Source organism: Calidris pugnax, unplaced genomic scaffold (genome assembly GCF_001431845.1).
Source record: "Calidris pugnax isolate Ruff unplaced genomic scaffold, ASM143184v1 scaffold118, whole genome shotgun sequence".
Classification (NCBI taxonomy): Eukaryota; Metazoa; Chordata; class Aves; order Charadriiformes; family Scolopacidae; genus Calidris; species Calidris pugnax.
The window spans coordinates 344,229-352,387 of NW_015090855.1; the positions used below are offsets into that span (position 1 = coordinate 344,229).

The following is an 8,159-nucleotide window of genomic DNA, read 5'->3' on the forward strand; positions in this document are numbered from 1 at the left end:
CAGGCAAAGGGATGCCCTGGGGACTGGAGGTGATTCTTCCCCAGGAACCCGGCCGAGCGATGATATTTTTTGTACCTTTTGTGAGCTGAAGGACTGGGTCCAGTGGTACAAAACCAGCCTGTCCTGGGATTTGAGAGCGGGGTCTGTCGGGTCCTGGTTTTCCTCCCCTTCCGTGGATTTCCCTGCGTCGTTCTCCAGCGCCGAGATGGGCCACCAGCTGCAGTTGGTGGGAGTAACATTATTGGGAGTCGCCATGACAGCCTGCGAGCGAGCGGGGAGAGGGACGAGGGAGCGAGCGGCGCTAGCCCAGCATCACATGGGCTCCTGCCAGCAGCATCACTCCCGGGGCAGCTCCATCTCTCCCCGGCTGGGGTGGGCAGCGCGGGGCGGTGGGTGCCGGGGGTTGGGGTGGGGATGGGGGTCACAGGAGAGGATGGTGGCGGCAGCGGCGGTGGCGGGGGGGAAATCGCAGCCCGTCCCCGCGCGTGGCGGGGCTCCCACGGAAACGTGCAGGCATGGATGGCTTCTATAGGCGAGTCAGCAGCGGAGGCTCCTGCCGGCTCGGCAATCCAGGGCAGCTCCAACCCCTGACGCCCCTGAGCAATATTTTGCAGCAGAGATTAGGATATTTTTATATTTTTTTTGACTGGTTTAGATGTGGCAGATATGTAATAAATAGCTACGTTGGTGCATACTGGCTATCAATGTCTAGTGGGTGTCTCGCCTGCCTTGCAGCCTTCATGGAAAGAATGGCTCATTAAAGGTATTCGGTGATTTTTGGAAAGGACAGATTAATTGCTGCCTAATGGGTGTTATGTAGCCTGTACCAGGGTAGAGCCCAGGAGCCCTTGCCGTGTATCGGAGCCCCAGAGTGCCCAGCAGAACCAGACAGCCATCCTGCACCAAACTAGGCACAGTTGGGGGTTATTTCCAGAACTGCAATTGCAAACCAGCCGGCTTTCCTCTGCTTGGAGAGTGCTGGGGTTTCCAGAGATGCTGCTCTCCGGGCACTACGAGCATCACCCAGAGGTTTGCAGGCAAACCTGTGTGGGCAGCTGACACCTGAGCACGGTGACCTGGACATCTGGGCCTGTGCTTTATGACACTTGGCTTTGTCACGCTCCATCTCCTGCAATCTGGCAGCCTGGAGATAATTTCCCACACATGGGACCAGCTGACAACGCCGGGGGGGTAAAACCAGCCCAGTTATGTAGGTTGTAGGGCAGGTTCTGGAGAGGATGGAGGAGAGGGCTCTGGAGAGGCAGGGAGCAAGCCTGTGTCCCAGGGCTGTGCGAGGGCTCTGGGTGCGAGCGCGGCTCCTCCGTGTGTTGATCCCATCTCCACCCATGCTGGAGCTGGTGAGGTTGCCCCAGGTGTGGATGGAAACGGGAGGGTTTGGGAGAGCTGGTTCAAGTGGGGAAACTGAGGCACAATTCCTCGAAGAGCACTGGGAGGGAGCGGGGTTAACTGGTACCCAGCACCATAAGCAGAGCGAAGCAAGCAATTTTCTGGGGACTGGGAGGTGAAAATGAACCCGTTGGTGTCGTGATGCCCTGCTCCTGGGGGTGTATGGGAGGGTGATGCAGAGGGGTGAGGCTGGGAAGCACTATGCCCTGCCCTGCCTCCACCCTACCTTCTTCCCCATAAGCAGCAGCCCCCAAAATCATCTTCCTGCCCAGCCCAGGACCTCCCAAGTGCTGCCAGAGACCCCACGCTGGCTGTGGGGACACCCACAGGGAAAGGCTTTTGCTTGGCCTCTGCTTTGGGGCTGCAAAGTCAGAGCAGTGACCTGCACTGCTGAAAACTTGGAGACAAGTGAGCTTTAAAGAACTCCATGGTGCAGCACCACCCTGCCCTCTGCTCTGCAGTGTCCCCTCTGCCGGCTGGGAGGAGGGAGAGGGAGCTGCCCAAGGAGCATCTTCTGGGGCTCCTTTCGCCTGGAAGGGGACACCTTTGGGGTTTAGAAAGGGAAGGGAGCAGCTTGGCCAAGCACAAGTGGATCTCTCCTGCGGATCGCCGTCCGAAAAGCCCCATCTAGTGGCATATTTTGTGAGGAATTAACGCTGCACCATTGGGTATAAAAAATGACAAGTCGCTTCATCCCTCTGGGTCCTGCCGGTACGCGGTGCCTCTGGAGGCTCTCATTTATTTAGCTGGGGTTTGGCTTCCTAAAGAGAGCAAGGCTCGAGGGGCAGGATTGGTGCCAGCCCCTTTTAGGGGTGCCCTGACCTTGTGCGACCTTGAGATCGTCCCCAGCCTCCCCGCCTGAGGAAGGGGACGATGCTGTGCCCCACAGGATGCTGCGCGGTGGGACCCGGTGGCACCAGCAGAGCCCTGTCGGGAGGTGCCATCGGGGCAGGATCGTGGGTCCTGCTGGTTTGGGAATACACAATCTGGGGTGTCTTGTCTCAGAGCTGACGCAGACATTCCAGAGGGGAGAGAGCAGGTGGATGGAGTCGGTCATGGGACTTTGCAGGCACAGAAGCACCTTCCCTGTTTTAGAAGGAGGGGGTGGAAATCGGGCTGTAGAATCAGCTTTATTGATTTTTACTTTTTTTTTTTTTTCCTCTTCTTTTTTTTTTTTTTTCAATGCACATGCCTTTTTAATCTTCCCTGATGGGAAAGGACTTAACAGACGCCAACATCTCTAATTGCAATTTTTTTTTTTTTTCCTCTTCTTTTTTTTTTTTTTCCCAGTGGCCTGATTCAGCATCTGCCAATGTAAAGCTTAGCTAGGACTGGGGTTGGCTTCTGTAAAGTGAGAAATAAATTTCATTGATCCAGAGTGCCCTTCTGCATCCTGCTTTGGGTGAACTCGTCCTGAAACTAGACAGGCAAGTAACTTGTAAAATGCTGGGGCGGAGGGAACTCAATGAAAAAGAAAAACCCAGCCTGGTTGTTTTTTGCTGAGGTAGGAAGCAGAGAGGTGGGATCCGATCTGAGGAAAGTCCTGGGAGCGTTGCAAGCCCACTGGTGCTTTCTCAGAGCACTTTCTTTTGTAGAAGGATTGGGGACACATCCTAGAGCATCCCTGGCCACAGAATAACTCCTTGGAGCAGGCACAGCAGCACGCTGCCAGCAGGGCTGGCAGGGCCATGCTCAGTGCTGCTTGTATCAGGGCACCCCAGAGGCTGGGAGCTGATTCTCATCAATTAAGCTAATTGTGCTGTGCAGGTATTCCCAGAGACGATGCCGGTTTTTGGTAACACGTGAGGTTTCAGGCAGGCAGCAGGAGTCACTGAGTTCTCAGAGTGAAGTGGGTGAGCTGAACTGGGAAGGCGTTGAAGGAAACGGTAAATTTGGGATTGGGTCCTCTCTTAGAGCTCGTGATTTCACTAAAATTAGATGGTTTGAGCAGCGCGAATGCCAGCAGCAATGTTTCAGTGCGTTTGCTACAAGCCTGATCGGTGCAATGAAGAACCCAAACCAGCTGCCCCTCCTCTCCTGCGGGAGCACTGGACGTGCTTGAACATCAGCACAAACGGTATTTCGGGCAGAACACCAAACCGCTGAGTTTTTGTCTCTTTTCCCCTTTCCTTCCCTCCTCACTACCAGTTACCTCTAGCGCAGAATACAAGGCCAACTGTCTACATCTGCTACAATCTATTTTTATACAGCTGCTTGTGACTCCTTGGCTTGCTGACCACTCATTTGTAAGCACGTAAGTAAAAAGCGCAGTATTCTACTCAAACACGGTTGTTCAGCGTGTGTGCAGCTGACACTGAAAGCAGACTTTTGGGTTTTGGTGTTTGTAATGGTCTCGAGGGGAGTTAAGTGTAAGTCAAACTATTCAGTCTTCAATTTGCTGGGTTTTGACAAACATTTATTAATGCGAGTCTCAGCAACAAAATCTTTTATTTCAATATTTTCGACCAGAAGGCATGTTATAGCTCTACACCACAAAGCCTGTACGATACACACTGCTCGTTTACCCTATTTCCACGCTGCTTTGTGTCTCAAACAACCCATACAGATGGCTCCACAACCTCCGCTTCTGAGACAGCATGGCCCAAAACAACATGCTGGCCTGCTTCACTCCCCCCCCTAAATTATTCCATCTGTAAAGCACAAATAACAAAATATATTTTTGCTTCTAAGAGCTTCACTTATCTGCAGAAAAATAGAACTGCTTAAGAGTGAACTAGTTAGATTACGAAAGGGTCCAAGCACACACCCGCACGTTTGGTACCTCCCAACAAATCCACGAGGAGGAAGCATTCAAAATTAGATCCGACTAAAAAGGAGCCAGATAGTGTTCAAGGAAAGGGGATCCATCCTACCCTCACTGAATACCTCGTTCTTCTCTCCAGAGCAGGATGAGGAGGATAGAGCTGTAACTATGAAACATTTCTCTAAGTACTGGGACGCATTAAGAATGAACCTTCCAAACACTGCAAAATTTCAGAACAAAACCTAAAAGGCTTTTTTTTTTTTTTTCTTTCTCCAAAACAGAGTGAAAACAGCACACAGAGCTTGAATATCCACAGCACAAACTGAAAAACAAAGGGAGTTCGTTTGATCTACAGTGCTTTTGTTAAGGTATTCAGAGACTTTAGTGCACTCTTTTTAGAACTAAGCTTGGAAAACTATATTCCATTTTTTATTTTATTAGAAAACTAAACTGTATGAGGCAAGGAAACATTTGATCAAACACACAACAGTGAAAACATGGCACTGACAAGGCATTTAACCCAACCATTATCACAAACCCTGACTCGGGATTCTCCATTGCTTTCAGTCAGGTGTACATCATTTCTGCCATGTGAGACATTTTCTTGGGAATATACAAGTAGTATTCCATGTATCCCGAAAGATCTTCAATAGTCACGTCGTCCACAAAGGCTCGAGCTTGCTCAGAACAGGATCTGGGAGAACCTGAGGAGGCTGTTCCGCAGGGGGATCTATTCTGGAGAGACTGGGTGTGGACACCCAGCACTGCCTTTTCACACTCTGACAGGACGCTGCGCAGGCCCGAGAAAGAGTACACTTCCATGGCTCTCCACTGCTTGCACCGGCATGTCTTGTCCGTACAAGGGCACTGCTTGCCGTTGCCAAGCATGGATAAAGACTGGAAATCTGAGGTTTGGCTAGAATGCAAGCTAGTTTCAAAGGACGAGGAGACAGCAGGGTAATTCTCTCTTGGCTTCTCCAAAGGCTCTTCGGCGGCGAAAGCTTCCAAAGGTTCAGTTCTGTCATCACTGGCCTCAAAGTGAGAATCGTGCCTGTCCTTCGTACCGTGTTCTGCTGTAACAAAAACGTCTGAACTGATATTGCCCTTTGATGTTTCCGCCTGGGTTTTGTGTTTCAGCTGGTTGTTGGCTTTCATATTGCAATAGGTAAACTTGGGAGGATGCAGGACAGGAGACTTGGAGCGTCTGCGCCGTGGGACTCTTGTGGATCCCCTGGAAGGCTTTCTCACACACCTGCAGGGTGGCAACAGGTGAGCAAGTAGGTAACACCAGAATTTACATCATAGCTCAACAAGCTCTAAAATCTAGCAAAAAAACATTTGAGAAGATTTTTTTTTTCTGCTTAGAAAAATCAGGTGACTAGTCACAATCTCTGAAAGGAGCAGTGGGGGAGTCTAAAGAAATTGGAGCTCCCCCAAAGGAAAGACACATACAAACATCCCATAGTTAAAGGTACTTCCCCCCCTAAATCCTCTGTGCTAAGCCAAGGATACTTGGTCATCCCAAACTGAACTGTAGTGCAGAATCTGGATATCAGTTGGAGCTGCTGGCAGAATTGCACTGAATATCCAGGTACTTCAATACAGAAATAAAATAACCCACAAAAGAAGTAAGAGGGGGTTGCAAAGGTGTAAGACTTGAAGAAAAGGACTTCTGAGGAAATCAGTGGAAAACAAAGTTTTAGGTACCCTCTCTAACAGAAGAGGCAATATGTTTTTTTAAAGTCTTTGATAGAAGCCCCTTAAAAAACATCACATCACACAGTTATGGTCAAGTGTTGTAACAGAAAAGAGAGAAAAGATATGTTGAATCAACTAATTAAGAACAACTTTCACTAGAATCAATATGCAAGTGTGAAATGTCTCAAACCAGAAACACATGCACGGTGCAGTGAAGGGTGTGCTTTACCCATGCCACGCTTCCTTCGGACAGCCGGGCTGTTGCTTGGCTCCATCCATGGATGCTCTTGGTGTTCTGAGAATCGTCCCATCACCCACAGACAGAGCTGCAATACATCTGAGTAAAAAGGAAAATGCCAGGTTAGAGTAGTGCCAGCACATACCACTGCCGAGGTTGAGATTCAGCCTATTCGCTTTAGACGCTTAACTAAGACATTGAAGTTTGCAGCCTTGACTTCCTCTACAGCCAGTGGGTAGAAACAGGATATTACAGAGATTTAGCTAACCACTCTTGCTATATTGACCTTAGTCAAGTGTCTAAAGATAGGTGAGATGAAATGAAAGGAGGCCAAAATGCCCAGAGGCTGATGTCATGCCCTATTTGCACCAAAACGACACGTTAAAGGAATGTAAGTTCAGGTTCCAAATGTTCCTGTCAGACAATAGCTGTTAAAGATAGACTCCTACTCATTCAAAATGCCAAGTCAGGAACCCATAGCAGCAGGCTGAGGAGGAGTCAGTGGAGAAGTGGCTGAAGTACAATAGACAAGGAGAAATTACTGATTTATTTCTCACTAAATTTCCCAGATAAACATGGAATGAAAAAGCATCTGGCCCTGGAGGCCCAGACAACAAGCATAAATGCCTCAGCATGCAAATCCATATTTATGATGGCTGTATGTGTGATTTGGAACACAGGACAGGAAATCATAAGAAATGAGGCTGAAATTCTAGCAGAAGAGCCCAAGCACTCTGCCCAAAGTCTTAAGGGATTAGTCACAAGACTTGGACTGTTCAAAATACACGCCTGCAAAACACGATCTTTTCACGCCTAAGAAGATATCATCAGGAATCAACCAGAATTCCACACGGACTGTCACTGGTAATACATCAAAAGGGGTATGCTTAATAAGCATAGTTCCTTGTTAGAGAACAGCTGTTTCTATCCACATTTAACAAAAGACCTCTCAAAGTAGAGGAAACGAGTAGCAAAGCAAAATATATTTTAACATGCAGAGGAAGTAATGAGTTCACAGAATTGATAGCTACAGAGATGAACTCACAAGGTAACATTAATTATCAGTACAAAGTTTTCTTGTGAGTCTGTGAATTCCCAAAGGACTTCAAGTGACCTACCTCACAAAGTGTCAGACTGCATAATTTTATTAACTCCTAATTTATGGAAGATGCTTATACTACATATTATCAGTATACCCAGTGTGTTATAGAATAAGTTTTTATATAAGAATATCCGCAGACATTTTACTCTACAAAATCCCCTGGAATCAGAAATTGTCAGCACTCATTTTTAACCTGAGATTTCCAGTGAGACCAGGCTCTCCAGCACGAAGCGATGGTGCTGTCCTTCAGACGTTTCCCAAGCAAATCTCCATGCACTAGAGCACAGGCTGACAACCTGCCTGAGGGTACCAGCATTTTATTTACATGAACGGACAGACAAGTTGCGTATCACGCAGGGTGACTACAGCTACCACAACAATTAAGAGTGGGTTCATGCTTTGGGCCAGTCATCTCATGTTTTCATACAGTCACTGTGTAATTTCAGTTGGATATTGTGTGAAAATTAGTCAGTAATAAAGTCCTGCTTTGCTTATTAGACAGTTATAACGACTACGTTTCACATGAAGCGATACAGCTGTCGCCTCTCGGAGAGCAAGGAACCTTTCACCAACTTGTGGCGCTTGTTTCGAGACTCAAAACAGCAGAAAACAAGGATGTAACAAGCAACCGAGAGAGATCACACGGCCCTTTTCGTTGCTCGCTTACCCTGCCGCGTCCACCCTCAGCTTTTTGAAGGCTGTCTGCAGACTCTCCTCCTCTTCATCTTTAGCCGCCAAGTCCATGGGTGGGCCCTCAGCGCGCTGCCATGCAGGACCAGCTGAAACGCACAAACGGGGCTCTGACGCCGATCTCTCCACACACATACTCCCCGAACGCCTCCGGAGCCCCCGCCAGGCGCTTTCCCTCTCACCAGGGTGCGTGTGTCCCCCCCCCCCCCGGCCTCCCCCCACCCCCTGGGCGGGAAAGGCCCCGGCCCGCCCCTCCGCCC

The 8,159-nt window shown here is 49.0% G+C and overlaps 3 protein-coding genes across 3 annotated transcripts in view; 1 reads left to right on the top strand and 2 right to left on the bottom strand.

Annotated features, from left to right (window-relative positions):
* Positions 1-421, bottom strand: part of GDAP1L1 (ganglioside induced differentiation associated protein 1-like 1) — a 14,658-nt gene extending 14,237 nt beyond the window's left edge. The window contains exon 1 of the mRNA XM_014943627.1: positions 76-421. Coding sequence (XP_014799113.1) covers positions 76-255 — 180 coding nt within the window. The 5' untranslated portion in view covers positions 256-421. The remainder of the gene's footprint in view (positions 1-75) is intronic.
* Positions 422-3,838: 3,417 nt separating this feature from the next.
* On the bottom strand, positions 3,839-8,086 carry LOC106889085 (oxidative stress-responsive serine-rich protein 1-like). The gene is made up of 3 exons (XM_014943807.1): positions 7,877-8,086; positions 6,099-6,206; positions 3,839-5,423 (listed from the first exon to the last, which is right to left on the bottom strand). Exons 1-3 carry the CDS (start codon positions 8,032-8,034, stop codon positions 4,739-4,741), a joined length of 951 nt encoding a protein of 316 aa, XP_014799293.1. The 5' UTR covers positions 8,035-8,086; the 3' UTR covers positions 3,839-4,738.
* Positions 8,067-8,159, top strand: part of LOC106889086 (oxidative stress-responsive serine-rich protein 1-like) — a 9,739-nt gene continuing 9,646 nt past the window's right edge. The window contains exon 1 of the mRNA XM_014943810.1: positions 8,067-8,085. The gene's annotated coding sequence lies outside the window, so the exon portion shown is untranslated. The remainder of the gene's footprint in view (positions 8,086-8,159) is intronic.

What these genes read in the sequence shown, in the direction of transcription:
- LOC106889085 (XM_014943807.1), bottom strand. Translation starts at nt 8,034, where the DNA reads ATGTGTGTGGAGAGATCGGCGTCAGAGCCCCGTTTGTGCGTTTCAGCT. An exon ending in CTGAGGGTGGACGCGGCAGG is followed by an intron (nt 6,207 to 7,876) that starts GTAAGCGAGCAA and finishes CTTTTTACTCAG; the next exon opens with ATGTATTGCAGCTCTGTCTG. An exon ending in CCGAAGGAAGCGTGGCATGG is followed by an intron (nt 5,424 to 6,098) that starts GTAAAGCACACC and finishes GCCACCCTGCAG; the next exon opens with GTGTGTGAGAAAGCCTTCCA.